Source organism: Argopecten irradians, chromosome 2 (genome assembly GCF_041381155.1).
Source record: "Argopecten irradians isolate NY chromosome 2, Ai_NY, whole genome shotgun sequence".
NCBI lineage: Eukaryota > Metazoa > Mollusca > Bivalvia > Pectinida > Pectinidae > Argopecten > Argopecten irradians.
The window spans coordinates 67074195-67100043 of NC_091135.1; the positions used below are offsets into that span (position 1 = coordinate 67074195).

The 25849-nt window shown below is 36.1% G+C and overlaps 1 protein-coding gene across 4 annotated transcripts; it reads right to left on the bottom strand.

Annotated features, from left to right (window-relative positions):
• LOC138316286 (programmed cell death protein 5-like) lies at nt 1-25827 on the bottom strand. 4 transcript variants are annotated; one of them, XR_011207623.1, is made up of 6 exons: nt 25702-25827; nt 18415-18532; nt 13071-13162; nt 10785-10856; nt 2528-3838; nt 1-2355 (listed from the first exon to the last, which is right to left on the bottom strand). XR_011207623.1 is itself a non-coding variant. In XM_069257919.1 (5 exons), the coding sequence occupies exons 1-5, from the start codon at nt 25768-25770 to the stop codon at nt 3800-3802; spliced, it is 390 nt and encodes a 129-aa protein (XP_069114020.1). In that variant the 5' UTR covers nt 25771-25827; the 3' UTR covers nt 1-3799. The 4 variants fall into 4 exon arrangements, 1 of the variants encoding a protein (XP_069114020.1); XR_011207621.1 differs by having other exon boundaries at nt 1-2429; XR_011207622.1 differs by having other exon boundaries at nt 2479-3838.
• Between the last annotated feature and the right edge of the window lie 22 nt (nt 25828-25849).

Sequence of the window (25849 nt, forward strand, 5' to 3'; positions counted from 1 at the left end):
TTGACTCCCAAAGTTTAATTTTGAATCACAACCATACAATGATGCTATTGATACCATACAAATATGCTATCAAATACAAAGGTTCAGAGACAAAGTAATTTATATGAAAGTAGTAGCCTAATTGACCTTTTTGACCTTGCATCTATTGCCGTCTAAGGCCCCGGGGGTCAGCCCTATCATTTGTACAATTTCAAATCCCAACCCTATAAGGATGCTAACATTGCATTATAAGTGCTCTTCCATTCTTAGTTGCAGAGAAGAAGTTGTTTATATGAAAAAAGCTAAATTAACCCCTTTTGACCCCACCCTTCAGGCCCCCAGGGGGTCAGCCCCATCATTTGAGTCATTAATATGGAAATTTACCACTTTTGACCCCGCCCCTCAGGCCCCCAGGGGTCAGCCCTATCATTTGCACAATTTGGAATCCCCACCCTATAAGGATGCTACCATTTTATTATGGGTGCTATACCATGCTTAGTTTCAGAGAAGAAGTCATTTATATGGTAATAGCCAAATTGACCCCTTTTGACCCCGCCCCTCAGGCCCCCAGGGGGTTAGCCCTATCATTTGCACAATTTTGAATCCCCCACACTATAAGGATGCTACCATTGCATTATGGGTGCTATAACATGCTTAGTTTCAGAGAAGAAGTCGTTTATATGGAAATAGCCAAGTAGACCCCTTTTGACCCCGCCCCTCAGGCCCCCTGGGGGGTCAGCCCCATCGTTTGCATAATTTGGAATCCTCACCCTATAAGGATGCTTCCATTGCATTATGGGTGCTATACCACGCTTAGTTGCAGAGAAGAAGTCATTTATATGGAAATAGCCAAATTGACCCCTTTTGACCCCGCCCCTCAGGCCCCCAGGGGGTCAGCCCCATTTGAGTCATTTATACGGAAATTGACCACTTTTGACCCCGCCCCTCAGGGGTCAGCCCTATCATTTGCACAATTTGGAATCCCCACCCTATAAGATTGCTTCCATTGCATTATGGGTGATATACCACGGTTAGTTGCAGAGAAGAAGTCATTTATATGGAAAAAGCCAAATTGACCCCTTTTGACCCTGCCTCTCAAGCCCCCCGGGGGGTCAGCCCTATCATTTGCACAATTTGGAATCCCCACCATATAAGGATGCTACCATTGCATTATGGGTGCTATACCATGCTTAGTTTCAGAGAAGAAGTCGTTTATATGGAAATAGCCAAATTGGCCCCTTTTGACCCCGCCCCTCAGGCCCCCAGGTCAGCCCCATCATTTGTACAATTTTGAATCCCCACCCTATAATGATGCTACCATTGCATTATGGGTGCTATCCCATGCTTGGTTTCAGAGAAGTCGTTTATATGGAAATAGCCAAATTGACCTCTTTTGACCCCGCCCCTCAGGCCCCCCAGGGAGGTCAGCCCCACCATTTGTACAATTTTGAATCCCCACCCTATAAGGATGCTACCATTGCATTATGGGTGCTATCCCATGCTTGGTTTCAGAGAAGAAGTCGTTTATATGGAAATAGCCAAATTGACCCCTTTTGGCCCCGCCCCTCAGGCCCCCGGGGGATCAGCCCTATCATTTGTACAATTTTCAGATAGTAGCCCATAAGGATGCTACCAGTCAAATTTTGTTGAAATCCGACCAGCTGTTATGGAGAAGAAGTCGATTGTTGACGGACGCCGGACGCCGGAAGCTGCGGTATCCCATAAGCTCACCTCGGTCCTTCAGACCAGGTGAGCTAATAAGAGAACCACCAAATTTTGTTTCACTAACATTAAATCATAAATACAAATGACTTTAAATAGCACGATCTCCTCCATCATTACTTCTGTAACATACACACATTCAATAACATGTATGCTATTACTCTGTAGCCCAACACAATCATGACATTTAATTTTGTACTATTTTGTTACTAAGTAATACACACAGATGATGGTAGTGCTATTTATACAGAGTTGGACATTTTCCATTATCTATAAGCTGAAACCTTCCACTACTGAATGTGTACATCATTGATGAGATAAACGTCCTTGGCTTAGATGTATTTTCGTTAAGTCAAACCTTCCACTACTGAATGTGTACATCATTGATGAGATAAACGTCCTTGGCTTAGATGTATTTTCGTTAAGTCAAACCTTCCACTGCTGAATGTGTACATCATTGATGAGATAAACGTCCTTGGCTTAGATGTATTTTCGTTAAGTCAAACCTTCCACTACTGAATGTGTACATCATTGATGAGATAAACGTCCTTGGCTTAGATGTATTTTCGTTAAGTCAAACCTTCCACTGCTGAATGTGTACATCATTGATGAGATAAACGTCCTTGGCTTAGATGTATTTTCGTTAAGTCAAACCTTCCACTGCTGAATGTGTACATCATTGATGAGATAAACGTCCTTGGGTTAGATGTATTTTCGTTAAGTCAAACCTTCCACTGCTGAATGTGTACATCATTGATGAGATTCGTTAAGTCAAACCTTCCACTGCTGAATGTGTACATCATTGATGAGATTCGTTAAGTCAAACCTTCCACTGCTGAATGTGTACATCATTGATGAGATTCGTTAAGTCAAACCTTCCACTGCTGAATGTGTACATCATTGATGAGATAAACGTCCTTGGGTTAGATGTATTTTCGTTAAGTCATCCTACAAGTGTCAGATTCTAACACACATACTTATGTGTCTCTTCCTTAATGGTTTCAGCTGCATGTAACAAAACACTCACTTCTTACAAGTATGTAACATATGTGAATTTAATTCATGTATCATTTAATAAAAAAAACAACCCATCATCTTATTAATTAAAATATATTACATGTAACTACTAAATGTAATGTCATGAACTTGATTTTGAAATCTCAGAGGAATCTTGGCACCAACCATTCAAGTGATACATATCAGTCAAGGAAAGAAGGATCTTTTCTCTGCATTTCCCTTCTTTCCCTCATTTTCTGGATTATTTCATACACACAGGGAAAATATGCTACAAATTGACAAATCGCCTTAATTATCAACATCAGAAATAGGTACTAGTCCACAATATTCTTATAAGATAAATCCAAAGGGAACCAGATAACTTATTAATAAGTACATTCTGATAAATAGTGGTAACAAATTTCTACAGTCAAAATCCATGATGGCAGCTGCCGTTCAATTTGTTATCTATTCAGTTCCAAATTGCATTAGGCAAAACTAGGCACCACGGGAAACCAACATACAAACTTTGAGAAGGACCCCTCTTTTAGTTAAGCAGAGTTAGACCAATGACTATGGTTGAAAGGCGATTTGAATATCCCACCATCTGATGATGGTGGGCTAAAGATAGGAATCTATAATATAAGGACTCAAGCACTCAAAACATCCATTTCATTATACTGAATAATGCCAATTAGACTTTGATAAATAAAATATAATACAGAAACGTACATTTGTGGCTGAGCACATATGTACATACATTTGTGGCTGAGCACATGTGTACATGAAACTTTATTCAAGCTTATCATGCATTCAACACTCTGGGAAAGATCATTTTAAATATATTATAGGTTTAAATATCAGTTACCAACATAAAGCTTGGAATATTATCTCTCATAGCCACGCATGAATAACCATGTTTACTGGACCAGGTCAATGTTTTCTATGTCATCACTTCCTTGTTACAGTAGAGCAAAACATTCAGAATATATCCTTATTCTGAAACTCAATCCAGTTCTTGATCAACAGCCTGTACATACAAGTATATGATATGTACCAGATGAATTAACATAATTCTTCCTGCTTGCCTTTTCCCACGGTTTCAATCTTCATCAGAGTCATCCAGCACTCTTCTCTTAAACTGAAATAAAATTGATATTCTAGCTTTTAAGGTTTTAAGGTGAACAGTTTAACTTTTTAAAGAATTAATGTACATACAATCAAAAATATGGGAAAATAAAAAAATAAAAAAAATGGACCTCTATGAAGATTAATATTATGATAATAATGGAACAAAATGAGCCCCTCCTTAGAGGTTCAGGTCTATGTTTCCCATTTATCCAGGTATTACAGGTAAGATTCTATCTGTGTATGTATCCCATTTATCTAGGTATTACAGGTAAGATTCTATCTTTGTAGGTATCCCATTTATCTAGGTATTACAGGTAAGATTCTATCTTTGTATGTATCCCATTTATCCAGGTATTACAGGTAAGATTATATCTTTGTATGTATCTCATTTATCTAGGTATTACAGGTAAGATTCTATCTTTGTATGTATCTCATTTATCTAGGTATTACAGGTAAGATTCTATCTTTGTATGTATCTCATTTATCCAGGTATTACAGGTAAGATTCTATCTTTGTATGTATATCATTTATCTAGGTATTACAGGTAAGATTCTATCTTTGTAGGTATCCCATTTATCTATATCCAGGTATTACAGGTAAGATTCTATCTTTGCATGTATCTCATTTATCTAGGTATTACAGGTAAGATTCTATCTTTGTATGTATCTCATTTATCTAGGTATTACAGGTAAGATTCTATCTTTGTATGTATCTCATTTATCAAGGTATAACAGGTAAGATTCTATCTTTGTAGGTACAATGTATCCCATTTATCTAGGTATTACAGGTAAGATTCTATCTTTGTATGTATCCCATTTATGCAGGTATTACAGGTAAGATTTTATCTTTGTATGTATCCCATTTATCCAGGTATTAGAGGTAAGATTATATCTTTGTATATATCCCATTTATCCAGGTATTACAGGTAAGATTTTATCTTTGTAGATATCCCGTTTATCCAGGTATTACAGGTAAGATTCTAGCTTTATATGTATCCCATTTATCCAGGTATTACAGTTAAGATTCTATCTTTATAGATATCCCGTTTATCCAGGTATTACAGGTAAGATTCTAGCTTTATGTATCTCATTTATCTAGGTATTACAGGTAAGATTCTATCTTTGTATGTATCTCATTTATCTAGGTATTACAGGTAAGATTCTATCTTTGTATGTATCCCATTTATCCAGGTATTACAGGTAAGATTCTATCTTTGTATGTATCTCATTTATCTAGGTATTACAGGTAAGATTCTATCTTTGTATGTATCTCATTTATCTAGGTATTACAGGTAAGATTCTATCTTTGTATGTATCCCATTTATCTAGGTATTACAGGTAAGATTCTATCTTTGTAGGTATATCATTTATCTAGGTATTACAGGTAAGATTATATCTTTGTATGTATCTCATTTATCTAGGTATTACAGGTAAGATTCTATCTTTGTATGTATCCCATTTATCAAGGTATTACAGGTAAGATTCTATCTTTGTATGTATCCCATTTATCTAGGTATTACAGGTAAGATTCTATCTTTGTATGTATCCCATTTATCTAGGTATTACAGGTAAGATTCTATCTTTGTATGTATCCCATTTATCCAGGTATTACAGGTAAGATTCTATCTTTGTATGTATATCATTTATCTAGGTATTACAGGTAAGATTCTATCTTTGTAGGTATCCCATTTATCAAGGTATTACAGGTAAGATTCTATCTTTGTATGTATCCCATTTATCTAGGTATTACAGGTAAGATTTTATCTTTGTATGTATCCCATTTATCCAGGTATTACAGGTAAGATTTTATCTTTGTATGTATCCCATTTATCCAGGTATTAGAGGTAAGATTATATCTTTGTATATATCCCATTTATCCAGGTATTACAGGTAAGATTTTATCTTTGTAGATATCCCGTTTATCCAGGTATTACAGGTAAGATTCTATCTTTGTATGTATCCCATTTATCCAGGTATTACAGGTAAGATTTTATCTTTGTATGTATCCCATTTATCCAGGTATTAGAGGTAAGATTATATCTTTGTATATATCCCATTTATCCAGGTATTACAGGTAAGATTTTATCTTTGTAGATATCCCGTTTATCCAGGTATTACAGGTAAGATTCTATCTTTGTAGATATCCCGTTTATCCAGGTATTACAGGTAAGATTCTAGCTTTATATGTATCCCATTTATCCAGGTATTACAGGTAAGATTATATCTTTGTAGATATCCCGTTTATCCAGGTATTACAGGTAAGATTCTAGCTTTATGTATCTCATTTATCTAGGTATTACAGGTAAGATTCTATCTTTGTATGTATCTCATTTATCTAGGTATTACAGTTAAGATTCTATCTTTGTAGATATCCCGTTTATCCAGGTATTACAGGTAAGATTCTAGCTTTATATGTATCTCATTTATCTAGGTATTACAGGTAAGATTATATCTTTGTATGTATCCCATTTATCTAGGTATTACAGGTAAGATTCTATCTTTGTAGGTATATCATTTATCTAGGTATTACAGGTAAGATTATATCTTTGTATGTATCTCATTTATCTAGGTATTACAGGTAAGATTCTATCTTTGTATGTATCTCATTTATCCAGGTATTACAGGTAAGATTCTATCTTTGTAAGTATATCATTTATCTAGGTATTACAGGTGAGATTCTATCTTTGTATGCATCCCATTTATCCAGGTATTACAGGTAAGATTCTATCTTTGTATGTATATCATTTATCTAGGTATTACAGGTAAGATTCTATCTTTGTATGTATCCCATTTATCTAGGTATTACAGGTAAGATTCTATCTTTGTATGTATCCCATTTATCCAGGTATTAGAGGTAAGATAATATCTTTGTATATATCCCATTTATCCAGGTATTACAGGTAAGATTTATCAACACTGATAATGTTAAGATATTTTGATCTTAATACACGGCACCAATGTAAATATGTACATGTATTACATAACATTTCATTAAAACCTGTAACAGCAACTACCTTTATATAAAGACCACCTGTTAAATAAGACTCCTAGAGTCTAACACATTCTGACCTGTGTATAAAGACCATCTGTTAAATAAGACTCCTAGAGTCTAACACATTCTGACCTGTGTTAAAGACCCACGCTGTTAAATAAGACTCCTAGAGTCTAACACATTCTGACCTGTGTATAAAGACCATCTGTTAAATAAGACTCCTAGAGTCTAACACATTCTGACCTGTGTATAAAGACCACCTGTTAAATAAGACTCCTAGAGTCTAACACATTCTGACCTGTGTATAAAGACCATCTGTTAAATAAGACTCCTAGAGTCTAACACATTCTGACCTGTGTATAAAGACCACCTGTTAAATAAGACTCCTAGAGTCTAACACATTCTGACCTGTGTATAAAGACCACCTGTTAAATAAGACTCCTAGAGTCTAACACATTATGACCTGTGTATAAAGACCACCTGTTAAATAAGACTCCTAGAGTCTAACACATTCTGACCTGTGTATAAAGACCATCTGTTAAATAAGACTCCTAGAGTCTAACACATTCTGACCTGTGTATAAAGACCATCTGTTAAATAAGACTCCTAGAGTCTAACACATTCTGACCTGTGTATAAAGACCATCTGTTAAATAAGACTCCTAGAGTCTAACACATTCTGACCTGTGTATAAAGACCACCTGTTAAATAAGACTCCTAGAGTCTAACACATTATGACCTGTGTATAAAGACCATCTGTTAAATAAGACTCCTAGAGTCTAACACATTCTGACCTGTGGATAAAGACCACCTGTTAAATAAGACTCCTAGAGTCTAACACATTCTGACCTGTGTATAAAGACCGTCTGTTAAATAAGACTCCTAGAGTCTAACACATTCTGAACTGTGTATAAAGACCATCTGTTAAATAAGACTCCTAGAGTCTAACACATTATTTAACTATCAAAATCCAAGATGGCTGCCTGTCGGCCATCTTGTTCACCGATCGGTCCCAAAATGCAATATGCACAACTAGGGTCCTAGGGGAACCTGTATATGAAATTTGAAAAAGATCCCTTCAGCACTTTTTTAAGAAATAGCGGTAACAATCTTAAACTATCAAAATCCAAGATGGCCGCCTGTCGGCCATCTTGTTCACCAATCGGTCCCAAAATGCAATATGCACAACTAGGGTCCTAGGGGAACCTATATATGAAATTTGAGAAAGATCCCTTCAGTACTTTTTGAGAAATAGCGGTAACAAACTTTAACTATCAAAATCCAAGATGGTCGCCTGTCGGCCATCTTGTTCACCGATCGGTCCCAAAATGCAATATGCACAACTATATGAAATTATAAAAAGATCCCTTTAGCACTTTCTGAGAAATAGCGGTAACAAGAATTGTTAACGGATGGACGGACGGAAGGACGGACAGACAACGGACCACAGACGAAAGGCGATTTGAATAGCCCACCATCTGATGATGGTGGGCTAATAATACTCCTAGAGTCTTACACATTCTGACCTGTGTATAAAGACCACCTGTTAAATAAGACTCCTAGAGTCTAACACATTCTGACCTGTGTATAAAGACCACCTGTTAAATAAGACTCCTAGAGTCTAACACATTCTGACCTGTGTATAAAGACCACCTGTTAAATAAGACTCCTAGAGTCTAACACATTCTGACCTGTGTATAAAGACCATCTGTTAAGTAAGACTCCTAGAGTCTAACACATTCTGACCTGTGTATAAAGACCACCTGTTAAATAAGACTCCTAGAGTCTAACACATTCTGACCTGTGTATAAAGACCACCTGTTAAATAAGACTCCTAGAGTCTAACACATTCTGACCTGTGTATAAAGACCACCTGTTAAATAAGACTCCTAGAGTCTAACACATTCTGACCTGTGTATAAAGACCATCTGTTAAATAAGACACCTAGAGTCTAAAACATTCTGACCTGTGTATAAAGACCACCTGTTAAATAAGACTCCTAGAGTCTAACACATTCTGACCTGTATATAAAGACCACCTGGCTATATATAAAGACCACAATGTCCCTTAAGTTGTCTTTATATACAAAATTGATGGTACTTTTTGAAATTACCTTTTGTTTTGCATAACTTATAGTGATAATTGCATTTCTGCCAATATATAACTCAAGATTACAGTATTATATTGACTCAATGTTTTTTTTTTTACCTCAACAATTTTTTCTTACAGATAGTTGAATTTCTTTGATGTTAACAGTTGAAAGATTAAAGGTAATACAATTTAAGATAGCACTAATTTTTTCTATTCATTTAAAAGGGCTAGATAATCTGCACCATTGGAGGAGATTCATGGCCATCTTAATTTCCCTAAGTAACATATAGCTTCAGGTAAGGCAGTAATTAATTCACATAGGTATTATATATCAGGAAGAACTCAGGCTTGACGTATTATAGTCACCATTAACTTCCTTTTTAGATATAACAAGGAAGTTTTGTACAAATTAACAGTTTATTTGTAAGGTTAATATTCAGTTCAGAAGATCTAAAAGGTCCTGGTGATAAACTCATTATTATAACATAATCATGACGTTATAAAAATAGCTGTCAAATCATGACATTGTAAAATTAGCTGTCAAATCATGACATTGTAAAATTAGCTGTCAAATCATGACATTGTAAAATTAGCTGTCAAATCATGACATTAAACAATTAGTTGTCAAATCATGACATTGTAGGTACAGCTGTCAAATGATGACATTAGGAACATAGCTGTCAAATCATGACATCGTAATAACAGCTGTCAAATCATGACATTATGAAAATAGCTGTCAAATCATGACATTAGGAAAATAGCTGTCAAATCATGACATTGTAAGAACAGCTGTCAAATCATGACATTATGAAAATAGCTGTCAAATCATGACATTATAAAAATAGCTGTCAAATCATGACATTGTAAAATTAGCTGTCAAATCATGACATTTTAAAAATAGCTGTCAAATCATGACATTATGAAAATAGCTGTCAAATCATGACATTATGAAAATAGCTGTCAAATCATGACATTGTAAAATTAGCTGTCAAATCATGACATTGTAAAATTAGCTGTCAAATCATGACATTTTAAAAATAGCTGTCAAATCATGACATTATGAAAATAGCTGTCAAATCATGACATTATAAAAATAGCTGTCAAATCATGACATTATGAAAATAGCTGTCAAATCATGATATAATAAAAATAGCTGTCAAATCATGACGTTATAAAAATAGCTGTCAAATCATGACATTATAAAAATAGCTGTCAAATCATGACATTATAAAAATAGCTGTCAAATCATGACATTGTAAAATTAGCTGTCAAATCATGACATTGTAAAATTAGCTGTCAAATCATGACATTGTAAAATTAGCTGTCAAATCATGACATTGTAAGAACAGCTGTCAAATCATGACATTATAAAATTAGCTGTCAAATCATGACATTGTAAAATTAGCTGTCAAATCATGACATTGTAAAATTCGCTGGCAAATCATGACATTATAAATACAGCTGTCAAATCATGACATTGTAAATTTGCTGTTAAAATCATAATTTATTTCAATTTTTGATTATTTGTTTCTGACATAAGACAACCTCTTATTATATGCCTTTTAATTTGCTTTCTTTATAAACAATTGTCAGTTAAACAATATAAAAAGGGATAAAATACAAAGGAACAAAGCCCAGGTTCTTGCCCTACATATCATCTAATGTGTACAAGTACTTATATAGGGTTACGTATAGTACCAAAGATAAGTTTACTGATCCCTACAAAGTGTGAGGGAGCCATCATATGTCCAGTCTGTACAACAATCATTTGGAGACATTCTATTTCAGGTGTGAATAAAAGGAGTTGGAATATGTTATACAAATCACTAAGATTTAGATAATAGCAAATTATAAAGTGTAAAATACTGATAATACCTTAACAGTGGTCTTTTTCTGGGTCTGTTCACTGACTCTCTCCAACAGGCCTTTTAGTTGGTCTTCCCCTATCTGACACAATAATGTAGGACATTCAATGTAGGCTAGACACAATAATGTAGGACATTCAATAGATTGTAGGCTAGACACAATAATGTAGGACATTCAATAGATTGTAGGCTAGACACAATAATGTAGGACATTCAATAGATTGTAGGCTAGACACAATAATGTAGGACATTCAATAGATTGTAGGCTAGACACAATAATGTAGGCCATTCAATAGATTGTAGGCTAGACACAATAATGTAGGACATTCAATAGATTGTAGGCTAGACACAATAATGTAGGACATTCAATAGATTGTAGGCTAATCAGCAGCTAGATACAGCTACCGATATGTTTAATCCATAAGACATTCAATAGATTGTAGTAATAAAGTGAGACAGAGAGGAGGGGGTAAATTATCTCGGTAGTAATAGAGTGAGACAAAGAGGAGGGGGTAAATAACCTTGTTAGTAATAAAGTGAGACAGAGAGGAGGGGGTAAATTACCTCGGTAGTAATACAGTGAGACAGAGAGGAGGGGGTAAATTACCTCAGTAGTAATAGAGTGAGACAGAGAGGAGGGGGTAAATTACCTTGGTAGTAATAAAATGAGACAGAGAGGAGGGGGTAAATTACCTCGGTAGTAATAAAGTGAGACAGAGAGGAGGGGGTAAATTATCTCGGTAGTAATAGAGTGAGACAAAGAGGAGGGGGTAAATAACCTTGTTAGTAATAAAGTGAGACAGAGAGAGGGGGTAAATTACCTCGGTAGTAATACAGTGAGACAGAGAGGAGGGGGTAAATTACCTCAGTAGTAATAGAGTGAGACAGAGAGGAGGGGGTAAATTACCTGGGTAGTAATAAAGTGAGACAGAGAGGAGGGGGTAAATTACCTCGGTAGTAATAAAGTGAGACAGAGAGGAGGGGGTAAATTACCTCGGTAGTAATAAAGTGAGACAGAGAGGAGGGGGTAAATTACCTCGGTAGTAATAGAGTGAGACAGAAAAGAGGGGGTAAATTACCTCGGTAGTAATAAAGTGAGACAGAGAGGAGGGGGTAAATTACCTTGGTGGTAATAAAGTGAGACAGAGAGGAGGGGGTAAATTACCTGGGTAGTAATAAAGTGAGACAGAGAGGAGGGGGTAAATTACCTGGGTAGTAATAAAGTGAGACAGAGAGGAGGGGGTAAATTACCTGGGTAGTAATAAAGTGAGACAGAAAGGAGGGGGTAAATTACCTCGGTAGTAATACAGTGAGACAGAGAGGAGGGGGTAAATTACCTCGGTAGTAATACAGTGAGACAGAGAGGAGGGGGTAAATTACCTTGGTAGTAATAAAGTGAGACAGAGAGGATGGGGTAAATTACCTCGGTAGTAATAAAGTGAGACAGAGAGGAGGGGGTAAATTACCTCGGTAGTAAAAAAGTGAGACAGAAAAGAGGGGGTAAATTACCTCGGTAGTAAAAAAGTGAGAGAGAGAGGAGGGGGTAAGTTACCTTGGTAGGAATAAAGTGAGACAGGGAGGAGGGGGTAAATTACCTTGGTGGTAATAAAGTGAGACAGAGAGGAGGGGGTAAATTACCTCGGTAGTAATAAAGTGAGACAGAGAGGAGGGGGTAAATTACCTCGGTAGTAATAAAGTGAGACAGAGAGGAGGGGGTAAATTACCTCGGTAGTAATACAGTGAGACAGAGAGGAGGGGGTAAATTACCTCGGTAGGAATAAAGTGAGACAGAGAGGAGGGGGTAAATTACCTCGGTAGTAATAGAGTGAGACAGAAAAGAGGGGGTAAATTACCTCGGTAGTAATAAAGTGAGAGAGAGAGGAGGGGGTAAGTTACCTTGGTAGGAATAAAGTGAGACAGAGAGGAGGGGGTAAATTACCTTGGTGGTAATAAAGTGAGACAGAGAGGAGGGGGTAAATTACCTCGGTAGTAATAAAGTGAGACAGAGAGGAGGGGGTAAATTACCTCGGTAGTAATAAAGTGAGACAGAGAGGAGGGGGTAAATTACCTCGGTAGTAATAAAGTGAGACAGAGAGGACGGGGTAAGTTACCTTGGTAGTAATAAAGTGAGACAGAGAGGACGGGGTAAATTACCTCGGTAGTAATAAAGTGAGACAGAGAGGACGGGGTAAGTTACCTTGGTAGTAATAAAGTGAGACAGAGAGGAGGGGGTAAATTACAAACATTGTTTTTGTCAATTGTTACATGTATATATTGATGAATATTGAGAACCTACCTTGTTTTGAATTTGACCTGATTTAGCCATCTGTATCAGCATATTTTCAACCATTTTTGCCTTTTCAGGTTTTGCAACAGCTATTGTATTTACTGTCAAACAACAATGCAATAGTAAGTTGTAACAAAGATATAAAAACATAGAAGTATCACAAGGTTATCTCCCTTTGAATATTCACCTTTTATATTCAATCAGGCAAATCTCGATCAAAGAAACAACTGTCTAGTCTATGAAATAATCCTTATTAATCCTTATTCCTTTTCAGTATTTTTTTTTTTAATTTTGAAGTCACACTTAATTACTTAGTCATATGAAAGAAAATAAATAATATTTTCCCTTAGTGATCTGATCATATATATATAATAAGGATATAATTATAAATAAAATGTTCAGTATTACTGTTTTCCCTGTAGTGACTTTAAGTATAGTTAGTACATCACATGACAGAATGCTGGAGTCTAATTGGCTACACACATGGGTACTATTTGCAATAGTGCCCAGTTCTGAAGTGGCGCGAAATTTAATGTAAAGGTATTGTGACATCACCATTACATGACGTCATATAACGTTGCGCTTCGACCAAGACGTCAAGATAACGGACAGGCTGTTGTGTGCGGAAATGGAAGCAAATGTTGCTTTTCTATAAAAGACTGGTCACTCATGTTCTATATTAATCTCCTTTTAATCTTCATGAAGCTGAATCCCATTTCATAGAAGTACAGATTTCTGCAATGATTCATATGTTGTACTTTTAATGTAACAACGTGGTGTGGAAATGAAGATAGCGTTGCGAAGTGTCGCTTGACGTGCTTCTGTTACGGTGACGTGAAAACGGGTCTCATGTGAGGGTGATGTACTAAACCCATTATGGCCTGTTTGAGAGGGCACTATTGCCTCATAGTATTGTCTCATGAAAGGATAGTGTACGAGCCGAAGGCTCGGGCACTATTCCACCCCTCGACAATACTATGAGGCAATAGTGCCCTCTCAACCAGGCCATAATAGATCAATATAAATACAATGTACAGTATTATTGTTTTCCCTGTAGTGACTTTAAGTATAGATATAAATACAATGTACAGTATTATTGTTTTCCCTGTAGTGACTTTAAGTATAGATACGAGGGATGTTCCAAAATTATTGTTTCTTTGGTGATTTCTCTTTGATAGAAGTAATTCTGATCATTTTACTTTGCCCTGTCCCTCGAAGTACTCCCCCTCTACATTTATGCATCGTTTCAACCGATCGATCCACTTTTGGAAACAGTTTTCATACTCTTGAATTGGTATACTCATAAGATACTGGTAAATGGCAGAGCCAAGGGCATTTCTTGATTTATATTTTGTTCCAGACAGGTGAAATTTTAGTTTGGGGAACAAGAAAAAGTCACAGGGGGCCAAGTCTGGTGAATATGCAGGGTGGGGGAGGACAGTGACCTTTTCTGCCTTCAAAAACTCTGTCTGTGGGCGGCGGCATTTGTAGACTTTCTTAAGTTTTCAAAGTACAACGTCTCTATAATACTTCGCTGTGACAGTTTTGCCTTTTGGAACAGGAATTTAAATGATTGGACCCTTCAAAGTACAACGTCTCTATAATACTTCGCTGTGACAGTTTTGCCTTTTGGAACAGGGATTTAAATGATTGGACCCTTGTTATCAAAGAATATGACATACAAAACCTTCCTCACAGTGCGTATTCTTTTAGCAATGCTAGGGCGCCTGGCGTTTTTGTTTCCCAGATTCGATTAGAGCATTTTCTTTTGGGTTCGAAAAAATACACCCATGTTTCATCACCTGTGACCAAATTATCAAAAGCCTTTTTGCTGTATTTTGGGTATTTCTTCAATAAGGATTTGGCCTTGTCAACCCGGGACCTCTTTTGGTTGTCAGTTAGTAAATGGGGTATCCACCTGGCATTGATCTTGCCCAGCTTAAGATGTTTCTTTAAAATGCAATGAATACGTGCTAAAGACAAGCCTGTCATTTTAGCTAACTGCCGGACAGTGTACCTTGCATCTTTTTCAAGGATTTGCCGAATTAGTTCAATGTTATGCTTTGTTGTTGTTGTTGCAGGGCGACCTGTGTGGGCAGCATCTTTAAGCTGCTGGTGTCCCGACTAAAATCGAGCAACCCGCCTACAAATAGTCATATATGACATTTGACCCTTCCCATATATATCACACACCTCACGATGAATATCCACCGGCTTTAAGCCAAGTAGAGACTTACCTTTGATATAGGCCCTACTAATTTCAATTACGTTTTCAACTCTCTTGCCAACCATATTTAAATTATGGTTAAATTAATTAAATATACAAAACAATGTACACAGCACCAAGGTCAGTATAATTGTGAGCGAGATATTTACCTATACCACGCTTCAGATATCAGGCTATCGCCACGAGGTAGTTTTAAGCCCATTTAGCACGATTTCCACGAGATATTGCGCAAGTAACATTAATTTCGGAACATCCCTCGGCCTCGTATAAATACAATGTACAGTATTATTGTTCTCCCTGTAGTGACTTTCCCTTATTAAACTTACTCAGACATGTTTACCCTACCGATTCTGGCGGAAGTCTACCACTTTTGAGACTGATATTCCGCCTACCGCTTTAATATCCAAATATCCGATTTCTTCAAAACATCGTCTTCATTTTTTTTCCTTCTGATTTCTGAATTTTTCATAGTCGGTTGGCTTCAAAATGCATACCAGACTGAGTAGGGTGACTTGCTTCATAATTAAGTAAACAATAATTGTGAGCGAGATATTTACCTATACCACGCTTCAGATATCAGGCTATCGCCACGAGGTAGTTTTAAGCCCATTTAGCACGATTTCCACGAGATATTGCGCAAGTAACATTAATTTCGGACATCCCTCGTATAAATACAATGTACAGTATTATTGTTCTCCCTGTAGTGACTTTCCCTTATTAAACTTACTCAGACATGTTTACCCTACCGATTCTGGCGGAAGTCTACCACTTTTGAGACTGATATTCCGCCTACCGCTTTAATATCCAAATATCCGATTTCTTCAAAACATCGTCTTCATTTTTTTTTCTTCTGATTTCTGAATTTTTCATAGTCGGTTGGCTTCAAAATGCATACCAGACTGAGTAGGGTGACTTGCTTCATAATTAAGTAAACAAAGGAGGTGTGAACACTCCCTGACCAACACCCACTGGTGCTGATTAGATTTAGCACCTGGGGCTAGTTCACCTTACTTAGCAGATCATTACGTCGGGGCAGAAATGCTCGAATAATTTAAATTTCAGTTTGTTTACCTAACCTTTTATAGATATCCCAAACTGTTAAATTCAAATACGATGTGACGGAAAGTAAAGTATCATTATCTTGAATATTTGTGGTATTTCGACTAAAATGCATTAATTTATTTAAATATTTCCAGAATCAATCAGAAAAAAAAATACTGTTCGTGTATAAAAACCTTGGTTACATGTTAATATTATCTTTCCTTTTATACACGTACTATAATTTGATAAACCGTGGATTAGTTCCACCTTGGCTTGGTGGTGTCACTTGTGTCTGAGTGTAACGATGTGATGTGTGTTACGTAGGCCTACCGTAAGGAAACAATCATCTGGCCTTTCAATAAATTCTATGCTTAAAACTAGTAAGCATCATTTCAAAAACAAACACTACTTATAATTGAAATGATTTACTCACGTTTTTAATGTAAAATAGGCATACGGAGTCTGCTGAAAATCATAAACTTTGCAATCGTAATGGCCGCCATTTTGGAATGGGGTGATTCTAATAAAGGAGCCGGATTTTGGTATATTTTTTCAGGATATCACTAAAAAAAAGTTATTATTTTTTTTCAGGGTGATTCTTTCTCTAGAATATTTGTGTAAATTTTAGAAACAAATATTTGTATTTTTTCTTGCATAAATCAAAAGAAAATGAGTCCAGTATGTAATACAAAAAAAAAAAAAAGAAAGTGAAAAAAACCCCATAACAAATAGACAAAATATATAATTAAGGTAGACCGTCCCTTCTGGTTTCCTCTCATGGATTTCGTTCATTTTTTGATATTTTGATTTTAGGTATACCCTGATCACAAAAACCGAATAAAAATCATATGTCACCGGGTTAATTTTTCTTCCAGGGTTGCTTAAAGATATGTACAAATGACTTCATAATCCGGATTTTAAGGATTTTTAAATAAATAATACTTCCTCCCTGTAGCATCCCTTAACATATAAATAATATACCTGTAACATGTTCATACCTTCAGTAGGTGATATAGAATTCATTACTATATCCAATAAGCTGGGTTTTCCACAATAAAACGAAATATCGTTATTTTAGAATTAAGTCCGGACCCAATTTTAGTGAAAAATTGCATAAAAATAGTAATATTTTCTTTTTCTCTGAAAAAATGATCTCAGGAAAAATCGATTTTTTAGAATTTCCATGAAGACTGGCTTATTTGCAATACGAAAAGCCAATAAAAAGTATACCTCACCGCGTTATTTTTCAAATTATGACCGATTTGCTTCCTACAACCCCTTAAATTTTGGTCTGAAAATGTTAAAAAATAGGCGAATCTGTAGCACTTTTCAACGTTTTATGTTATTCATCTACCCTTGTTAGTTTTTACCGATTGGCACACCTTTATATTTATACACTTCAAGTAAACACTCGAAAAGGTTCTAGACGAAATACTTGCTCGAATGCCGATTTCAGAAGCGAGTTGTAAGAGGTGGGTACGGAGAAATAAAATACGTTTGCCGGGATTCGGATAGCGACGTAACAAACGTATGACGTCACAGAAGGGACGGTCTACGTTAAATAAAAATGTGATAAATAGCATTGAAATAAAAGTATACAATGTATTTATTGGCATTTTTCATCTTCTAAATTTAATGTAAGCCTTAATTAACATTTAAAAAATACAAAATGAGCCACCAATGCAAGGCCTATGGTAATAATTAAAGTTAAATCATAATTTGTTAACAAAATGTGTTTTTGTAATTATTTTGCAAATTATTGATATTTATATATCTCTGACGCGTCGCGAAAAATGCCACGTGTAATGCTACCGCTTTTGCTCACACTTGCCAACTCTCCCTATTTTGAAGAAAGACTCACAATTTTGAACTCCCAGTTTAGGCCATTTTAGCAAGTCCAAATTCTTTTATATTCAAATCGTCAAAAAATCTGACTATACTTACAGAAAGAGCAGGTCAAAATATGCAAAAAACAACCTTTAATTTCTTCATAGGGTGTTACCAATTAGACTTTCTTGAGGTTAAAAGTTTAAACATGTGAAAATACCCCAATGGGAATTTCAAAAAGTTTGCAAGTATACTTACATCTGGCACGGGCCGGCTGGTCGAGGACCTGACTGAGGATACTGTGTTTCATGTCAGCCATCTGTCTGGCCTTCTCCATCTGTTCCTCCTGGGAGGGACCTCCTCCACCCCCTCCACCCTGAACATAGAATCACATACAGAAAATAAAGTCATTGTCAGGTCGTTAGCTTTTAGCTCTTATCAATTGCCATTGGATGCCTGACATAAGTTTGTCATCATCAGAACTCCAATATTATTAAGTAGGTGCATCTAGATACTGTATAATGATCACTACCATAAGTCCCATTGAAATCCATCTAATAGTTTATAGCCAACGCATCATTTTATAACAAAGGGGCATAACTCTGATTAATGCAATATATTTTGTTATGATATAGATTACATAGATCTATACTATTATGAGGATATATTGCCACAAAGTTTCACTAACTAGCAGTCTAATTGTAGACACTGAGGGAATGATTAAAATAGTGGTATACTATATATATATATACATGTATATGAAGTGATGTAATAACTCTATTTTACATTTTACAGAAATTGTCTTTATTTTTCAATAAGTGTCAAAAATCAATTGATTACTATGAAACCTTACAATTGAATCGATAATATGGTTGTTAATTGATTATACATGTATAGTTGATCATCAGTGTAACACAAATTCAATACAAACGTCAGTCTCCAAGTGAAACGTTAACATCAATTTGTGTAATGGAAAAAGTGTTAAAGGATGAACGAAGAGTCAAGGCCATATCTCCACCAAGCTCCCAGATTTCCTTTTGTTACTCTTGGAAACATCAGAGCTGATCAGTCAGAGCTGAGACTAACCATAGGTAAAAATGAATATTTCCATTGTGCAGTGCGTTGTGATATAATATCTATAATATCCCTGCACTGATGACATGTTGTATATCAATTGTTATATAAAAATGAGGCATAGACGTTTAAAGTGATGTAATAATTCTATCATAGTATGTCACATTATATTATATAGAGAATTTTGTTTTAATTACAATAAGTGTCAACAAAATATATTTAATTGATTATAGTAAAACTTTGAATTGGTAATATGATCAGTTATTATTGATTATTGACAATCAAACAAATTAAATAAAATACAAAGATCAGTTTCCTAGTAACATTCATCAATTTGAAAAGTATCAAAGGAAAGTGTTAAAAGATGAACGAAGAGTCAAGGCCATATCTCCACCAAGCTCCCAGATTTCCTTTTGTTACTCTTGGAAACATCAAAGCTGATCAGTCAGAGCTGATACTAACCAGGAATAAGGATTGAAAGTTTCCAGTTTTAGACAACAAGGATATGTATTTTGATATGATACATATATTCAAACCTGTTATAAAGGATACCTCTATATAAAGAACACCTGACTATAACCCCATTTGGTGCATTGTACAGGGTATCCAGTAGACCCTTGACGTAATGTTTTTGACGCTCAACAAGGAGCCGCAAAGCCAGCTGGCATTATCCCCTGCATTCCGCAGGTGGTATATAAACCCAAATACATCATGGTCAAAGTTACAATTATTCAAGTATAACTTTAAATGTATGCGAGTATTGTAAAACTGAAAAAAATAACAGCAGGTAACCAAACAAGAGATCCCAGAGGGATCTTAGCGCCCACCAAAGAATGATCTATATCTGACAAAGGAAAGATGGATCTTTTCTCTACTTTTTAAACTTTTTCAAACATACTACATATAAAATTTGAGACAGATTGCTTCAGTACCTTTTGAGAAATAGCGGTAACAAACTTCAACTATCAAAATCCAAGATGACTCCTTGGCAGCCATCTTGTTGATCAATCGGTCCCAAATCACAATATGCACAACTAGGGCCCTAGGGGAACCTACATGTGAAATTTGAGAAAGATCCATTCAATACTTTCTGAGAAATAGCGATAACAAACTTTGAATATAAAAATCCAAGATGGCTGCCTGGCAGCAATTTTGTTGACCGATCGGTCCCAAATCACAATATGCACAACTAGGGCCCTAGTGGAACCTATATATGAATTTTGAGACAGATCCCTTCAGAACTTTCTGAGAATTAGCGATAACAAACTTTGAATATAAAAATCCAATATATGATTGTTGACATATCGGTCCCAAAATGCAATATGCACAACTAAGTCCCTAGGGGAACCTACATATGAAATTTGAGACAGATCCCTTCAGTACTATCTGAGAAATAGCCATAACAAACTATCAAAATCCAAGATGGCGGCCTGGCGGCCATCTTGTTCACCGATTGGTCCAAACATGCAAGGGCCCTAGGAGAACCTACATATTAAATATGGGAAAGATCCCTTTAGCACTTTTTGAGAAATAGGGATATCAAACCTTAACTATCAAAAAACCAAGATGGCCGCCTGGCGGCCATCTTGTTTTTCTTATCAGCCTCAAAATCTGTATGGCACAAATAGGGACCAAGGGTAACCTCCATGTGAAGTTTGAACAAAATTCCTTCAGTAGTTCTCAAGAAATATCGATAACAAACTTCAACTGCCAAAATCAAAGATGGCTGCCTGGCGGCCATCTTGTTTTTCCTATCAGCCTCAAAATCTGTATGGCACAACTAGGGACCAAAGGTACCCTCCATGTGAAGTTTGAACAAAATCCCTTCAGTAGTTCTCAAGAAATATTGATAACAAACTTCAACTGCCAAAATCAAAGATGGCTGCCTGGCGGCCATCTTGTTTTTCCTATCAGCCTCAAAATCTGTATGGCACAACTAGGGACCAAGGGTAACCTCCATGTGAAGTTTGAACAAAATCCCTTCTTTAGTTCTCAAGAAATATCGATAACAAACTTCAACTGCCAATATCAAAGATGGCTGCCTGGCGGCCATCTTGTTTTTCCTATCAGCCTCAAAATCTGTATGGCACAACTAGGGACCAAGGGTAACCTCCATGTGAAGTTTGAACAAAATCCCTTCAGTAGTTCTTAAGAAATATCGATAACAAACTTCAAATGCCAAAATAAAAGATGGCTGCCTGGCGGCCATCTTGTTTTTCCGATCAGCCTCAAAATCTGTATGGCACAACTAGGGACCAAGGGTAACCTCCCTGTGAAGTTTGAACAAAATCCCTTCAATAGTTCTCAAGAAATATCGATAACAAACTTCAACTGCCAAAATCAAAGATGGCTGCCTGGCGGCCATCTTGTTTTTCCGATCAGCCTCAAAATCTATATGACTCAAATATGGACCAAGGGGACCTTCCATGTGAAGTTTGAACAAAAATCCCTGCAGCAGTTTTTAAGAAATAGTGATAACAAGCATTGTTTATGGACGGACGACGGACGGCGGACCACGGACGCAGAGCGATTTGAAAAGCACACCATCTGATGATGGTAGGCTAAAAAAATAATTATCTGATATATACAGAAATTTTTATGGAGCTGCATTGAACGGTTTTGGAGTTATAGCCCGGAAACAAAAATAAATATTAATTTGATTGTTTTTTCCATGGTAACAGAAAAAACACCTAACATGAAATAGCAAAAGTCACAACTACATAGTGCAGTTGTCCGATATATTCAGAAAGTTTCATGGAGCTGCTTTGCAGTTTTGGAGTTATAGTCCGGAAACAAAAGGAAACAGTAATTAGGTTTTTTGACTAAGTTTCCATGGTAACGGAAACAATAGGCCCAAGGGCCTTAATGGTCATCTGACTATCTTGGCAATAGCTGTATAGGAAAATAATTAGATATGGTGTCATGGTAGCCATCTTCAATCTGGGATCAACCAGAGATATAACAATACTTTGACAAGATCATATTAGCCGCATTTCATGTTTCAAGTTTCAGTTAAATTGCACTGGTAGAACTTGAGAAGAAGTTCAAAATGTGTTTTCAAGATGGCATCTGTGGCAGCCATCTTGGATCATCTGTGGCAGCCATCTTGGATTTTGGATCGACATAAAATATAACAACACTTGGTCGGGACCATGTCAGGATCATTTCATGCAGGTTTCAGCTTTATCACACTGGTAGAACTTGAGAAGAAGTTCAAAATTCAAGATTTTGGAATATTTGACTCTCATGACCTTGAAAGTAGGTCAAGGTCATTCATTTCCACGACTTTGATAGCCCTTTATTTCAGCATGCTACTGACTAAATATGAATACCCTGGACCTTTCGGCTAATTAAAAGGTGTAGTTCAAAGATTTCAGCTTAATTGACCCCTGTGACCTTGAAAGAAGGTCAAGGTAATTTATTTCCACAACTTTGATAGCCCTTCATCCCAGCATGCTGCAGGCCAAATATGAGTACCCTGGACCTTTTGGTTAGTTAGAAGAATCGTTCAAAGATTTTAGCCTATTTGACCCCTGTGACCTTCAAAGTAGGTCAAGGTCATTTATTTTCACAACTTTGATAGCCCTTCATCCCAGCATGCTGCAGGCCAAATATGAGTACCCTGGACCTTTTGGTTAGTTAGAAGATGTTGTTCAACAAGCCTATTTGACCCTGTCCTTGAAAGTAGAGGTTTTATTTTCACTACTTTGATAGATCCCAGCCTGTGACCAAATTGAGTACCTGGACCTTTTGGTAGTTCAAGGTTCAAAGATTTTAGCCTATTTTTACCCTGTGAACTTGAAAGTAGGTGTATATTTAGCACTTTTCACTTCCCAGTATGCTACAGGCCAAATATAAGTACTTTGGGCCTTACGGTTATTGAGAAGAAGTTGTTTGAATGAAAAGTTTACGCACGGCGGACGGCGGACGGCGACGGACGGTGCATGATGACTATAGGTCATCCTGACCCTTTGGGTCAGATGACCTAAAAATTCAAAAAATGGAAGGTCCGCAATAACAAAAGGCACAACTAGGGCACTTTTCTGTTGTATACATAAAGTTTCAAGGAGCTGCGTTGAACAGTTTTAGAGTTATGGCCTGGAAACTAAAAGAAACAATAATTTGGTATTTTTGACAAAGTTTCCATGGTAAGAGAAAAACACCAAACATAGAAGGTCCACAATAGCAAAAGGCACAACTAGGCACTTGTTTGATGTATACAAAATGTTTCAAGGAGCTGCGTTGAACGATTTTTTTTCGGACAGATTGACAGAGCCCAAAACAATATCACCCGCAACCGCGTTTCGCGGGGGATAAAAATCAAATTTGACTCTTGAGTTGGAAGCAATTGCCTATTTTGTCACATGTTTTGACTCTTCAGAATTCTGGGAAATTTTGATTTGACTCCTGAATCTGCTAAAAGTCAAAAGTCAACTAGATGCCCTGATTTAATGTGCAATTTTAATAATGTATATATATATATATATATATATATAAACCTCTGTATAACTCGACTATAAAAGACATTTCTGATATGTCATATCGGTGTCCTTTATAGACAGGATTCACTGATATACATTTTATGAAACCAAAAGTAGCTTCTTAATTTATCTTTCATACACTTTCACACATCTTTTTTTAATTATAATTAGTTTACTGTTACCAGGACTATGCATTTGTATTTGCATTTTCCACATACACGGATTTTTGTTTTATTTGTAATATCACTATCGATCAAATCACATAAAACCAATATCACCATCAATTGTTTTTGCTGTTTTTATTCTAATATATTCAAATTAACATACATCAAAGTACTACCATTTTTTTGAAGTAACAAATCTTTAACTATGAAAACATACACATAGTTATAGGCCTACCCAAAGTCATATAAGGATACTTTAGTGTTAAAGAATGAACGAAGAGTCAAGGCCATATCTCCACCAAGCTCCCAGATTTCCTTTTGTTACTCTTGGAAACATCAGAGCTGATCAGTTATAACTGAGACTAACCAGATTGATGACATCATGTTTCCAACATTCCAAACAATACTTATAACTTTGTGTTATGTGAGAGAGGCCTTGAATTGTCCTTTTTCCATCTACTACATTTGTATTAAGGTAATCTGTTTAATTTGAATTCCCTCACAGTTTAATAAAGGGTCTGCCAACATCATGTAAGAGGTCATATTCTTGCTAGCGAAATGAATTGAGATTCCAAAAATAATATTGATTTATCAAAAACTGCATGCATATTATGCAAGTCATTTTGACCATCTTCATTATAGTAAAGACAATGATTTGAATCAATCCAAAAGGTCAACCTAATGAATTAATAAATTATGACACGAGATTGACCCAGGAAACGATGCGAGATAGATCTGTATTTTATTTGGCTTGACTGTTATAGGTGGAGGAAAGACAACTCTTGGATAAGAATAATGTATTCAGGGGTATGAAATAAGGAACTTTTTTTTTAAATATACAGATTATTTTATAACTAACGTATCATAAAATTTTAAACATTTGACTATAAATTGAAAAAATAAAACATTTTTTTTAATAATATTTATTAAATGGTTATAACTTAAAGCACATGTATAAGTCAGACTATTTTAACAAGAGGCCCATGGGCCTTAACGGTCATCTGACTCAAGGCACAAAATAACAAAGTCACAGTATAAAGTATTGGTTAACCATTAATATAAACAATACAAGGAACTCCTTAGTTGAATATGTAAGTTTCTGAAATAGGCAAATGTCATTTGTTGAACAAACTTGGTAGCCCTTCATCCATATATGGTTGTAACCCAATAAGGATTAATACAAGGAGGAGTCAGATTTTAAATCCAAATTTCAGCAAAGCTCCCATTTTGGACCTCCATCGTGCTATCCCCATTGGTCTTTGCTCGGTCCTTTATAAAATATGATTGTCCTCACTTAAAGTTCCCCCTTCTGAATTAGGTATGTGTACGTTGTTCCGGCATTGCATGGACGATATATTAGAAATATACCGCTGACGTAGCGTAGGCCAAATCTGGCCTACGATTTCACATTTTTAAGAGGTACCGGCAACCGCGAGACAAAAAAAAAAATATTAAAAAAGCCTAATAATATAGGCAGGTTTAGCGGCTAGTACAGCAGTTGCACAAGCTACACAGAATTTATTCCTTGTCAAACACTATAGAGGCTTTTATCCAATTATATTAATGAATACAAAATATTGTAGAAAGGCTGAAAGCTAGACATCTTCGCTAGCCAAGGCTTCTGATTACGTTACACTCGTGGAGTGTAACGTAATCAGAAGCCTTGGCTAGCGAAGATGAAAGCTAGAAGACAGGGCTGATTCATTCAGTCATGCACGTGTTGACCACTATGACTGTTCATATAACATCCGATTTCGGGAAAACTAGAGTGTGAAATAGAATTTTTTAAAATGGACATGATATATATAAAACAACTATACACCAACCCCAAACTGGGCCTGCATTTCCGCCATGCGGCGTGCACGAATACTTTCTAGATCATCGTCTCCTTCCATTTCTGTTTTTGGTATTTGCGCGTACTTCCGGTGAAAGTAGCTATATAGTTTATGGCCCATACCTTTATCCGGATATACA